This window comes from Carya illinoinensis, chromosome 3 (genome assembly GCF_018687715.1).
Source record: "Carya illinoinensis cultivar Pawnee chromosome 3, C.illinoinensisPawnee_v1, whole genome shotgun sequence".
NCBI classification, from domain to species: domain Eukaryota; kingdom Viridiplantae; phylum Streptophyta; class Magnoliopsida; order Fagales; family Juglandaceae; genus Carya; species Carya illinoinensis.
Window position 1 is genome coordinate 36,190,501 of NC_056754.1, and position 14,389 is coordinate 36,204,889.

Genomic DNA, 14,389 nt, shown 5'->3' on the forward strand with positions numbered 1-14,389 from the left:
ATTGAACATGAGTATAAGAATGAGGAGTATGGTGAGTCTCTTGTTGTCAGGCATGTTGTCAATACACAAATTAAAATAGATGATATGAAGCAGCAGAGAGAATATTTTTTTATACTAGATGCCACGTTAATAACAAGGTATGTAGTATGATCATTGATGGAGAGAGTTGTACTAATGTGACTAGCACAACTTTAGTTGAAAAATTGAATTTGCCTACCTTGAAACACCCTAGACCATACAAATTGCAGTGGTTGAATAATTGTGGGGAGGTTAGGGTAAATAAGCAAGTGTTCGTATCTTTTTCAATTGAGAAGTACAAGGATGAGGTGTTTTGTGATGTTATGCCTATGCATATTGGCCATATTTTGTTGGGAAGGCTGTGGCAATGTGATAAGAGAGTGATCTATGATGGATTTAGAAACATGTACAGTTTTGCAAATGATGGAAAAACAATCAAACTTGCTCCTTTAACTCCAACATAGGTCCATGAGGACCAACTGAAGTTAGAAAGTAAGGTTGATCAAAAAAGAAAGAGAGAAAGTGAAATTGATCAAAAAAGAAAGAACGAAAGTGAGATTGAGAAAAAAAGAAATAGTGAGGCCAAAATCTCAAGAGAATGAGAGAGTGAAAAGAATGAAGAGAATGAAGAAAAAATAGAGAGTGAAAAGAAAATAGAGAGTGAAAAGAAAAAGAGAGTGAAAAGAATAAAGAAACTGAAGAAAAAAGAGAGAGTGAAAGGAAAAGAGAGAGTGAAAAGAAAAGAGAGAGTGAAAAGAGAAGAGATAGTGCAAAAAATGAGAGGAAAACAAAAAGAAAAGTGAGTTTTTATGTTAAGGCAAGTTTTAATATTAACGAACTTGACATACCTTTGCTTAGTATTGTTGTTTCTTTGTTGCAGGGATACGAGGTCATGATTCCTATCGGTGTATTTAGTGGATTGCCACCTATTAGAGAGATAGAGCATTACATTAACTTTGTGCCAGGTGTGACAATCCCTACTCGACCTTTGTTTCAAGAACATGTGTCCTCGATACACTTGAAGGAACAAGGTAAGTTGTTGACTAGAATGCATGCTAAATGGGAGGAATGTATTGAGACTTTTTTTCATGAAATCAAATACAAACATGGTAAGGAAAATCTTGTGATTGATGCATTATCAAGAAGGTATGTCATTGTCTTCATTTTAGATGCAAAGCCATCGAGATTTGAATATGATAAGAAATTTCATGCTAATGATGATGACTTTGCTAGTGTGTATGGAGTATGTGAGAAAGCATCATTTGGTAAGTTCTATATACTAGATTGGTATTTGTTTAAAGAGAATAGATTTTATGAGCCTATTAGTCTTATTTGTGATTTGCTTGTGCATAAATGTGGTTTGATGGATCATTTTGGTATAAAAAAGATTTTATATGTGTTGCATAATCCTTTGTGGGAGTATCATTTGCCATTCATTGACTTCTTGCATGAACATTTGCTGGAGTATCATTTGTCTTTCATTGAGTTTGCACATAATTGGAGTGATCATTTTGTGAAGTGGACAAAAGGGGGTAGAGATTCTATTTTTGTGATTGTGGATAGATTTAGCAAAATGTCACATTTCATTCCATGTCATAAAAATGATGATGCCACAAATATAGCTAACCTATTATTCAGGGGGATAGTGTGACTTCATGGTGTACCTAGGAGTATTATTTCTAATACTCAGCCCTTATACACTGTTGTTCATAAGAATTTAAAAACTTTGGAGGATTGTTTGTCATTTATAGAGTTTGCATATAATAGGACCTTACATACTACTACTTCATATTCTCCTTTTGAAGTTGTTTATTATTTTAATCCACTTACTCCTTTAACTCTGATACTTTTGCTTGTTGATGATAGGAGTAGCTTAGATAGAACTTTTCAAATTCTTGAGAAAATTAATGATACTTCACATCTAGTGGATCTTCTAGGTAAGTACCATATTTCTACTACTTTCAATGTTTCTGATCTTTTTTCCTTTAATCCAGGTAGAGATTCGAGATAGAATCCTTTTGAGGAGAGGGGGAATAATGGGCCCCAAGGTAGACCAAGTCGTAAAGATCGTTTGCAAGTTTCAGATGGGGCAATTACAAGATCAAGAGCTAGGAAGATCAAGGAAGCTATGCATGGATGAGTGCAATCCACTTGAGACGTGTTTAGCAAGAACTCAACATTCAAGATGGGCTTGAGAGGAGGAGATCCAGTTTTCATCCATGTGATACGCTATGGAAGACACGATTTGGGCCTATTATTATTGAAGGCCTTGGACTTATTTATTTTATTAAAAGAGTTTATTTTATTAGAGGTTTAGAATAAGTGGGCTTGAGGATGTTAGCCCACACATATGTCTTATTTCTAATGAATTAGGATTTTTAGGAAGGCCTTGTATTTTGGCCAATGGCTTATTTGAAAAGTTATTATTTTATATGAATGAGGGTTTTAGAAGTTACTGTAGCGCGGGACTGTTCAGCTACAGTACCGCAGCTCACTTAGGGTTTTGGGAGATTGTTTATTTAAACCAATTGTAGCCTCATTTGAGAAAATTAGACATTATTGAAATTGATGAATTTTATTCATTATGAGTTGAGTTTATCTCCTCTTGTTCTTGATTGAACTTTTGAACTTATCAAAGGTAAATCACAACTTTTGTGGCATTCCTCCTTTCTAATCCGGGTTCTTGAGACAGGTTATTCGACGGGCCTAGATTTTGATATAATCTAGATTTTTGAAACGAGTTCTCAACAGGTCTAGATTCTGCATCTATAGACTTGATTTTGGCTTTCTTGGGTTGTTTTTCCAATATTGTTGTTGGGTCTCAAAGCGAGTCGATTGTGGTTCACATCAAGAAGCTTTGCCAAGGTGGTCAAATTCGTGGGCCTCAACCAAGTGGGCTTCAATTTGGGGTTTAAATGGGATTTGGTTAGGGTTTGAGATGCTATCCAGCCCACATCTAATTTTTCTTAGCCCAATCAAATTTTTAATGTCTAAAAGATTGGATAATGATGTCATAATAAGGCTTTGATGAATTAATAGCATGTGGAAGTGATTTAATCAAGTGATTAAACACAATGCTAGAAATTAGATCAAAAAGGGGTTAAAGGCCAACTTTGGGATTTGGGAAAACCCTTTAGGGTTTTAGTTTCAACCAAGCTTTTGGGGTTTTAATTAGATTTCAACCATTTAGGGTTTCACTAGGTTGAAATCCTCTTTGATTTGGCTTAATTTGATTGATCAGATGAAAGAATAGGATTTTGCTTAGGTGGCATGATCTCACACCTTGAATCCTTCACAAATCCATCTAATGGTTCCTCTTTGTGCCAAGTGTCTAATACTATTCACCAAGTGTGGCTAAGATCTTGTCAAGTGTTCAAATAAAACTTTTCTAACAATTTGGACATTTCACGCTGTGATTTTAAAAACATAGCACTAGGTTCTACTATTGAGGTTACTATTCACTCCGGAAAAGTGAAAAATAAACTTTCCACTGTAAAATTCTAAATATTCATATAAATCTAATTTTGCAATTTGTTTATCAAAATTCAACTCTGAAATGCCTCAGAAAAAGCCAAACGCATTTTCAAACAAGTGTATCATCCAAAGACTGAAAATGAGATTATTGCGTGATAAAATCCTAAATAATCAACTGAGTTTAATAGTGCAGACCATAATGTATTCTGACACTTTTAACTATTTCAAATAAATAAAATCACACTCTTGACACTATAGTGAATAATAACACTAACTATTCTGATAGACTAAAACTTATACGATTAGTTGGTTCGTGAAAACTTACGAGTTTTTCACGAGGTTCCTAAAGTCTATAGAAATTCTACCATTGAATTTCTAGCGGGCTGTTATACCATATCAACACAAGTATTCTAAAAGTAAGTTAGAAGCTAATTTACAATGAGCGTAGCATGACAAATACTAAGTGTGAGTGATAGAAACTGTAAGGAGACATTTCTAAAGATTAGAAACTCATTACTAGTATACTTAGAAAAATTAAAATTAAGAAAGGCTAGAAAAGTTGTCTGAGAGTTCCTCTGGATTTCTCTCCAAGAAAGTGTTTCTAATGTGACAAAAGCCTAATGAAATGGCCAAGGACAAGACTTATATACTATAGGAGGGGTTTAGAGGAGATGCAAAAGTCACTTTTGGGTGATGTGGTGTCAGCAAAACTTGGTGATATAGCCCATGGTTTTTTTAGCCTACTACTGTCTTGTGAGAGGAAGGTGGTGAGGTAGCTCTTGGCCCTTCCATCAACCACTATTTGGGGCTGACTTGAGCAATGAAAGAAGACTTATGGTAGGGGAAAACTTCCCTACAAGCCTTGCCTTGGTGGTGCAATTTCGTGGGCCTTAACCGAATGAGTCACAATTGGGTTTCAATGGGGTTTGGGTTTCTAACAAGCTTAAATCCAATTTTTCTTGGCTCAATGAAAATAATATGATATAGTAGAATGGATAAGGGTGTAATGACATGAATTTCAGTGGTTAATAGCATGTGGAAGCGATTTAATGAAATGATTAAACACTAAATTACAATTGGCCAACATGTAGGGTTTGAGATAACCATTTGGGATTTGGAAAACCATTTAGGGTTTCAATTTCCACAAGGAATTTAGGGTTTCAATTGGGTCCCAAGTATTTTGGAGTTTCACTAGGGTTGAAACCCTCTTTGGTTTGGCACAAATTAGATGGTTGGATGGAATAGTGTTTGGCTTAGGTGGCATGATCACAAAGCTTGATTTTTCCTTCACATTTCCATCTCACAGTATCTCTTGGTGCCAAGTGTCCTATACTATTTACCAATGGTGCCTAAGATCTGCCAACTATCCAAAAGGAACTTCTCTAAACTAATTTAGACATTCCACACTGTGATCTGAAAATAATTGAATTGTGTGCCACATAGTGCTTACACAAGAGTCACTATTCATTCCAAAAATGGTGAAAATAACTTTACACCATAAAACCCTAAATGATCCTAAGAAACTAAGAGCGTACTTTGTTTCACGATATTAAACTCCTAAGTGCCTCGAACAAATGAAAATACGTTTTCGAACAGCTGTTGTACGAAAAATGAAAATCATTTTATTGCATTGTAAAATTCTAAATATTCTTCTAAAACTAATGGGGCAAACCATTTCTCATTCTCACACTCCTAAGTACCTCAAATAAATAAAACCACGTTTCTAACACCTAAGTGCTATGCTGACATATTCAATCCAATGTGATTGCTCGATTCGTAAAAATTTTTCATAGTTTTCACGATGATCCTAAAGCTTAAAGAAACTCATCCACTGAATTTTTGGTGGGCTGTTACAAAAGTCATAAGAGCATGCTTCATAACAAGAGACTTCAGCTTTCCCAAAATAGAAACCAGTTTCATACTCCAAGTTTCCAACTTTCTAGTTCTATGCAAACTCTATAAAAAAACTTTTAACATGCAATGAATCTTTATCAAGCTTGCATGTTAACATGTTAACCACAAACTATAAAAGTATCAAACCAAGATATTGTCAAAAACCTCATTAAAAATAAATAAATAAACACACACTGTCCACTTTATCACCTAGTATGACCTTTCCATGCTTAAATAGATTTTTCACCCATCAAAATCTCTTGAAAATCGGGAAAAAAATATACCATTGGAAACTAGACTCAAATATGAATAACTTAGTTGAAGAGGGTTTCATGAGAATCTACTTGCAAAGGCTTTGAACAATTTGAGTAAAATAGGCTAGAAAATCTATCTGAAGCTTCTCCTTGAAATCTCTCCAAGAAATTGTTTCAGAAGTGACAAATGACTAAGGGAATGGCCATGTACGACACTTATATTGTTGGAGGGGTTGAGAGGGGATGTGGGGGTGACTTCTTGGTGATGGGTTGTTAGCCAAAAACCATGCCCAAAACTAGAGGCCATGGCATACAGTGATGAGGTGGATTTTAGCCTTCCCATCAACCACTATTTGGGGCTAAAATGGGTAGTGGAAGTACACTCATGATAGTGTGAAACTTCTCCAAGAAGTCATAAATAGGTTGTGCAATTCGGTGGGTCTTAATGGGCCTAAACCAATTGGGACTCATTTGAGGTTTCAATAGGGTTTGGTTTGGGGTTTAGGTTTCTATCAAGTCCAAATCCAGTTTTTCTTAATCTAATAAAAATACTATGGTATAAAAGAATCGATAAGGGTGTAATGAAATAAATTTGAATGGTTAATAGCATGTAGAAGTGATTTAGTCAAGTAAATAAACACTAAGATAAAACTGGCTTCATTTAGGGTTTGGGAAATCATTTAGGGTTTCAGCTTCTAAAGACATATTTGGGTTTTCAATTGGATTCCAAGTATATCGAGTTTCACTATGATTGAAAACCTCTTTGGTTTGATCCAAAAACTGGATGGTTGGATGGAATAGTGTTTGACTTAGTTGGCATGGTCACAAAGCTTAATGTTTCTTTCATTTCCGTCTCATAGTTCCTCTTGGTGCTAAGTGTCCTATATTATTTATCAAATGTGGCCAAGATCTTCCCAAATGTCCAAATGAAACTTCTCTAGACTAATTTGGACATTCCATACTATAATTTGAAAACAACTAGACTGTGCGCCACATGGAACTAACACAAGAGTCACTATTCACTTCGAAAATGGTTAAAATAATTTTGCACTATAAAATCCTAAATAATCCTACGAAACTAGGAGTGTACTTTGTTGTGCTAACTTCGACTCCTAAGTGGCTTGAACATATCACAATGTGTTTTTGAACAGTTTTTGTCCAGAAAACAAAAATTGCTTTATTGTGTCGTAAAATCCTAAATATTTATATGAGATTAATGACGTAGACCATTTGTCATTCTCACATGCCAAAAACTGACTATGCTAATAGATTCAATCTTACGTGATTGCTTGATTCATGAGACATTTTCAGGGTTTTGATAATGATCCTAAAGCCTAAAGAAAGTCATCTATTGAATTTCTGGCAGACTGTTATGCTCCTTCTCTAGTTCTTTAGTAAGTAAGGTCTCAAAAGTGAGATCTTGTCCTACGTCCAAGTCCTTTAAATAGAATGGGAATGTCATATGTCTTCTCTGACGTATCACTAACTTCTGATGTGCTCGGATGTGAGTCTTTCATCCTTGTCCTATCATACTACAGGATGACAGACACAAGTGACCAAGGCTTGGTCTGCACACCCTACGATCTGCTAACTCCTCAGTTCTTCTTTGAACGAGGGTCCTCCACGTTGTGTCAGGTTATACTTCTAGGTCCTAACGACACGACTTGTCATGCCTTCACCTTTAATTGCAGAGCTACTCTGGATGTGACTTCTAAGATATGGTGTGGGCTTCTACGTACATTGCTGACACTTCTATAAACTCTTCCGTGTTATCCTCGAAAGTTCCCATGTTTGATGGTGTTAGTAGTTTTCCGTAGCTCCACTTTGGTGAGTAATCATTTCTCGCCTTGGGTGGGTAGCTTGGAACTTACCCAAGCTTGTTAGTCTCTTTAGCTCCTCGTTCTCATTCTCATGGAAGATGACTTTTCTAGCTAGTCTGTCATGGCCAATTCCTCATCTCTACTTCGACCTGGGACATGTCAGCCTAATTCCCACAAGGTGTCTAATAGCCCAAATGTTGGACTAACTGCACTTGGTGTCTCCTGCTGCTAGTTCCTAAGACCATGGGAGTGTTTCTCGTCTTTGCCATTCCTTCAACTCTACAAATCATTTTTCCCCTTTCACATTAGGTAGGGTCCTCACATTTGAGCAATGTTCTAGACCATGTAACAAAACACCCAAGTTGAGAGAGAGGAAGGAGAGAGAGTTAATGGAGGAGAGAGACAGGTTTACTTACGATGGTATCCCGATGTGGAGGACGGTGATGGTGAGATGGAGTCGATGCAGTTTGCTGTTTCATGCATATATAAGAAAGAGAAGCAAAGAGACTTAAGGTGGCGGAGGGAGTGACGATGCGATGGAGGGAGGACAGCGGCACTCATGGCCGCGGGGGGGGGGGGGGGGGGGGGGGGGGGGAGAGAGAAGACGTATGAAGGAAATTGAAAAAGGTGACGATTAGTGCCAATTTTTAGTTCGATACCAATCAAACCAACCACGTGATTACAATATTTTCTTTCCAAAAAATAATGAAGCTTGCTAACTACCAACCTTTATTTTGGTCGAATGATGCAAGTCATTTTATTATTCACGGAAGGCAGACGATTAGCAGTTTTCACCATCTGCAACAATTAAGCTGGAAATGTCCAATTACTCCAATTCACCAATATGTCAGAATGACGTCTGTCTTACCGACCACAATCATGGGTTTGCCATTAAAACTGCCATCTCTTTTTGCGTTACTATTGGAAGCGGTGAAGCGGTTCTGTTCAGGCATACTGACGTAGTGCATATCCGGTAGTGGGAAGCAGAGGATAATGTTTACCTGTTAAACCTATACCAATATCCACCATAGACTCTCCGCTCAATATCTGAACTTGCTTTAAAAGTTGTCATCCTTTATGCTCTGACAATCCACATTCTCTTGCATTCCGAAAAGGTGTCATATGTGAGCCCCACATGGTTGCAAACTTGCAATCTCAACTCTGTTATTTTTTTAACTGAATTTTCATACCTAAATCATGGACCTCCATGCGGCACCTACGGTACTTTATTCAAAACTTCTCACTTCAGCTTCCCTAAAATAGGATTATTGTTTTCATAATGCAAATTATTAATATGATTAAATTTCTCAAAGAGGGGCAGAGAGCAAGAGACAGATACTCATGACTGTACCTGTTTCTTGAGAACATCGAGTACCCCAACCGATCTCATTTCCCGAATAGATATTTAATCAGTGGTCTATCATTGATATTGTCATTTCCTCATCACTGCAATATACTAGACCTCGTTTTTCTCCAACTGAGTTTAAAAGCCTTGACGGCATAACAAGGTTTCCAGGTCTTTAAAGGAGTGGCCATTGCTTATCTTTTTCAGAGAGGAAAGAATGCTGCTACTGCAGAAATTGGTTTGTTTCGTCATTCCAGCAAGTATTTTTATTCTTGCTCTACCAGTTGTTTGTTCATCTCAAGAACATGCAAAAAATGCAAGTAAAAAAGACCACCTTGATAAGGTTTTTCTTTTCTTTCTATCATTCTCATCTCTTGAAAATTATTCTCTCTCACACAACATAAATTTTTTAAATGATTTCTTTGAAATTTATCATGAAGCTAACTTTAGTGATGATAACAGCTGAGCGCAAAATTTCTGTATGAGATTACACTCCATGGCCTTCTCCTCTGGGCTTCAATGGGGTTCTTGATGCCTGTTGGGATACTTATTATAAGAATGTCAAACAGAGAAGAAAGTGGGAGAAGGCTCAGAATTCTGTTCTATGTTCATGCGATTTTACAGGCAAGTTTGATTCTGTTCCTCCTGTTACATTATCTTGTTTTCTGACATATCTAGACTGACAATGAGAGTACCTTTCTCAATATTTTTTACCTTATATTACATGATAAGGAGTATCTCTATAGTGCTACAAAAGATAACAATGAGACTTTGAACTTCGATTATGATCAGAGGTACTTTGAAAGTAATAAAGAATCCTTATTGAAATTTATTTCTATGGCTTACGGTTTCTTGATATTGAAGCAACGACGGGTGAACTTCTCTAGCCCAAAAGTTCAAACATTATCATGAATACTTAAGGAACAAGAAAAAGCAGTGATTCCACTATTGCAGTTCATTAAAAACCCGTTGCTTTTCCATCTTGTTTGAAACGGAGCAAGTGGAACACAATTATGACATTAGTTGTCTTTAGCCCCATCACAACTAACAATGTAGAAAAATAATTCGTCTAAAGTAAAGATATAGACCCATCATTACCGTAATTTTTAGCAAACGACTTAGGTGAAGTACGGATAGTGAGATGAAATGAGAAGAGATGATTTTAGATAAAAATTGAAAGCTAAATAAAATATTATTAAAATATTATTTTTTAATATTATTATTACTTAGAGATTTGAAAAAGTTGAATTATGTATTATATTTTGTGTGAAAATTTGATAAAGTTGTAATGATGAGATAAAATAAATTGAGATGAGTTGAGATAAACTCTCGATCCAAACTGAGCCTTAATATATCTGCTTTTATTCTTATATTTTATTAGCAATTTCTATTGAACAGATACTGGTGGTACTTCTTGCCACGGCAGGAGCAGTACTGTCCATCAAAAACTTCAACAATTCCTTCAACAATTATCATCAAAGAATAGGGGTAGCCCTATATGGTATCATATGGCTGCAACCACTCGTTGGGGTTGTAAGGCCACAGAGGTAACCATTTAGTGTTTTTACATCAAAACATTAATTAATCATTTTATTTGTAAGTAGGTGTGGAGGATATATCTTCCAAGTTACTGATGTGACTAGATTTTTGAAATTAAATTTTCTTGCATGTCAAATCTTGCTATGTCAGCAGTGGAAAGTTTGTCCTCCAGACTCGCTTGCAAATATAATAATTCAGTATATAAAATGGATACTTATATGAGGCTATTGATTAATTCATCTATCTGGAAATTTATGAGTATTAAGCTCCATTTGGCAAATGAGACACACAACAGAACAGAGCTGTGAATTTCAGCTTACTCTTGCATTTTGAAGGAGGGAAATTGTTGAGAGGGGAGAGAAAAATAAGCTATATATTCAATATAACTTCTGCTGTTGAGTTTACAACAACTTCTTGTTCTCTCCAGGGGGTCCAAAGGAAGGAGTGTATGGTTTTTTGTGCATTGGCTACTTGGAACTGCAGTATCCCTACTTGGAATTCTGAATGTATATTCAGGTTTACAAGCCTATCATGAAAAGACATCAAGAAGTATAAGGCTTTGGATTATCATTTTCACCGCTGAGATGTCCTTCATTGCCTTCTTGTACCTGCTGCAAGACAAATGGGTGGATATGCAAAATCAAGGAGTCATTATGGCCAGTGAACCCATAAGGCCAACTGAAAAAGAGGTTTCTACAAGAGACACTGAAAAGGAGTTGATGATTAAGTCTTGTTGAAGAAGAATGTCTTTGATTTTCCTACAACCCACTCTTTTCAACCTTCTCATCCGGTTTTCTATCTGGATCTTCTCCTCTATAACGGTTTTCTATCCGTGAGTTAAGAGAACATTTGGCGTCGAATATTGGGATGGGGATTCGGAGAAGATGGATTAATATAAATGATTTATATTTAAAATTTTATATTCGATTTTAGGAAATATACATGGCTCTCTTATGGAGTTTGCAAATGGTATGTGTCTTTACCTTACCAAATACCGAGTAACGATCAATCAATGTGTAAAAGAGGAAAAGTAAGAACAATAGCTTATCCTCAATAAACTTGTCACCTTTGAGCTATATTTTTTCCTTCCTTTTTTCTTGGTCCCACCTTCGTTTTCGCCTCCTCAGTCGTACGTCCATACAAGTATCCCTCATTCTTTGGTCTACATGGTTACATCTAGGCTTGAGAATAATAAATTTATTAACGAGATGACCCAATCTTCAACTACGAGGATCACCCCAGTGCAAGGGGACAAACCACCAATCAAGTGTGAGTGGCAGGAAAAGATAAGAAGCCACTTAATTGATTTGGTGAAAAATTGTCATGGGTGCTACAAGGTGAGGATCCCAATAGCGCAAGGGGACAAACTACCAATAAAATTTAGTAGAAGGAAAAGATGAGGGACACTCTATTGGTGTGGTGGAGAAAATTGATGCGGGTGCAATAAAGTGAAGCTAGTATAACATGTGAGCGAACAAGCACCTTGTAAACGTCTTGGCAGCTATTTCCTAGAATTAGAAAAGTCGCCTACCATGCAGGTAAGAATGATGAGCTAAGGAGGCCAATGGCTTTGATGAGCAAGAGTGACTCGTTTAGGGCGAGCAATGGCATAGGAGAAGCCAGATCAAGTCTGAGAGCTTTCGGAACAACACGAAAGATGCTCAAAAGAGTGGCAATGTCATACGTAGAAGCTCACACTACAACTGAATTGTCACATCCAGAGTGGATCTGCTAGAGGGACTACGACTTAGGGAGTCACATAATCTGAACCCTGAGATATGACTCAATGCCACGTGGAGGATCCTTATTCAAGGATGGACTAAGGAGTTGGAAGACCGAAGGGAAGGCAAACCATCCCTTGACCATCTGTCTTTGTCATCCTACATGGTAATAGTCAAGACCAAAGGACTCCTATTCAAGCATGCCTAGAGCAGAGATGTATCAGAAGGAAGCTTGACAGTCCCATCCTATAAAAGGGATTTGGACAAGAGAAAATTTCTCACTTTTAAGATCTAAGACCTCGTGGAGCCGAAATCATAAAAGGAAGCAAGCAAAGAGTGACACAACTGAGTAGCGAGCTCAACACTATGAGGTAGGTTAGCTTCTAAGATAGGACTGGGGAATGTGGGGTGAATGTTGTATGTAAAAGGCATTTGCATTTTTGTAACCTCCCCATTTTTGATATAAAAAAATTTGTTTTTTTATCATTATATTTAGTTTATGATTCATTTCTTGTTCTTTCGAGATTTTGAATGTGTTTGTTGTTTTTCATTGATTTGTGATCCCAGTGTGTGTATTTATGTCTCTATGTGAGTATGCGTATCATGCATCAATATTCATGAGGCGAGACGGAGATCCCCATGCCCATTCTTCCAAGATGTCACCATGAGCTTTAAACAAGTAGAGGGATTTCTCATGAGTGATTGGTATTGTGTTGGGCCTCACCTAATGGCTATGATGTAGAATCCCCCAGAGCATCACGTGATAGTGTTCTCGAGTTTGTTGGCCGGATATATGTTTCCCTGGTGCAACATGTTGTCTCTGTTTGAGAGTTCACTGGTGTTGGGGTACAAGCAAGTTGACTTGCACTAAATTGGACGGCTAGAAGTGATTTCCCCAATTCCAATGGTGGATAAGCTTAGCCCTTGTTTTCCTACCAAGTGACAAAAATATTTGTGTGATGAAAAACTATGTGATGAATCTATATGTGATTGCGATTGTATCAAGTGAAACCAAATATGATTTTATGTATTTGACTTACTGGAGCAATGTGTGATTCCTCACCAAAATAGTACTCACACTTTAAAGTATCTTGCATTAAAGGCTAACTCCTCAAAGGGTGATTTTTTTCCATTGAGTGAGTTTGCATACAATAATAACTTCAAAGCCAACATTCAGATGGCACCTTACGAAGCTCTATACGGAAGGAAATGCAGGTCTCCCCTGTATTGGGATGAAGGAGGAGAAGGAAAGATTTACAGTACGAAGATTCTTCAAGAGATGAAGGATCAAATCTAGATAATAAGAAAAAGGATGAAGGTTGCCCAAGATAGACAAAAGAGTTATGTCAAGCATCAAAGGAGGAACTTCGAGTTCGAAGTTGGTGATTGGGTCTACCTCAAAGTGTCACCCATGAAAGGAGTTTTTCAATTCGGGAAGAATGAGAAGTTTAGTCCAAGATACGTGGGACCCTATGAGATACTGGAAAGGGGAGCAGTCGCTTATAGCTGGATCTTCCAACCAAATTTCAAGGAATTTACAACGTATTCCACTTATCATCCCTCAAGAAGTGCTTCAAGGGATAGACATCAACAGTTGTAGCTACGGAGGATATTTTACTACAACCCGACTTAACTTACAATGAAATCCCTATTCAAATTATAGACTAGAAGGATAAGGAATCTATGGAATCTGAAAATTTCGTTGGTTAAGATTTTACGGCAGAACCACTATATTGAAGAAGCTATGTGGGAAAAGAAAGCCGATATGAGAAACGAATACCCTATTTGTTTAGCTTGTGAATTGTTTGACATCACATCATGGCATTCACATGCATTCATGCACACATGGCATCCATTGTTATTTCATCATGTGACCTGCATTCTTTCTCATCATTTTCAATTGCACCATGGCCAGTAATGGTAGGTTGCTCGTTAGACTTATATGAGCCCCAGTCAACTTCGAAGCCTAAGAACCAAGCAACAATGGAGACGACTACTAGACCATATGATCGACACATTTTGGGTTCAGCAGGAGAGGTTGGAGTGCCATAGGACTCACATCCTCAACCATGATGGGATAGGTAACATTCGTATGAGGAGAGCACTACCACATGAGTAGCATCAACCTTATGACCCTATCCGATGGATGATAGAGACTAGGACCAGATAGCTTAGACACTACGTTAGATCGACTCTATCAATTACACCAGATCTTTCTGACCCATCTTTGAGTTGCATTCGATCTATGAGGAGGGAAATCCCTGGATTGAGAACGAGGAGTTTAGGCAGTGGAGGTTCCATGAGGAGAGAGTTAACAACCATGCA

At 37.2% G+C, this 14,389-nt stretch overlaps 1 protein-coding gene across 1 annotated transcript; it reads left to right on the forward strand.

Moving 5' to 3' along the window:
• Positions 1–8,789: 8,789 nt before the first annotated feature.
• Positions 8,790–11,419, forward strand: LOC122305626 (cytochrome b561 domain-containing protein At4g18260-like). Its single transcript, XM_043118213.1, has 4 exons — positions 8,790–9,147; positions 9,267–9,428; positions 10,203–10,351; positions 10,771–11,419. The coding sequence occupies exons 1-4, from the start codon at positions 9,022–9,024 to the stop codon at positions 11,078–11,080; spliced, it is 747 nt and encodes a 248-aa protein (XP_042974147.1). The 5' UTR covers positions 8,790–9,021; the 3' UTR covers positions 11,081–11,419.
• Positions 11,420–14,389: the final 2,970 nt, after the last annotated feature.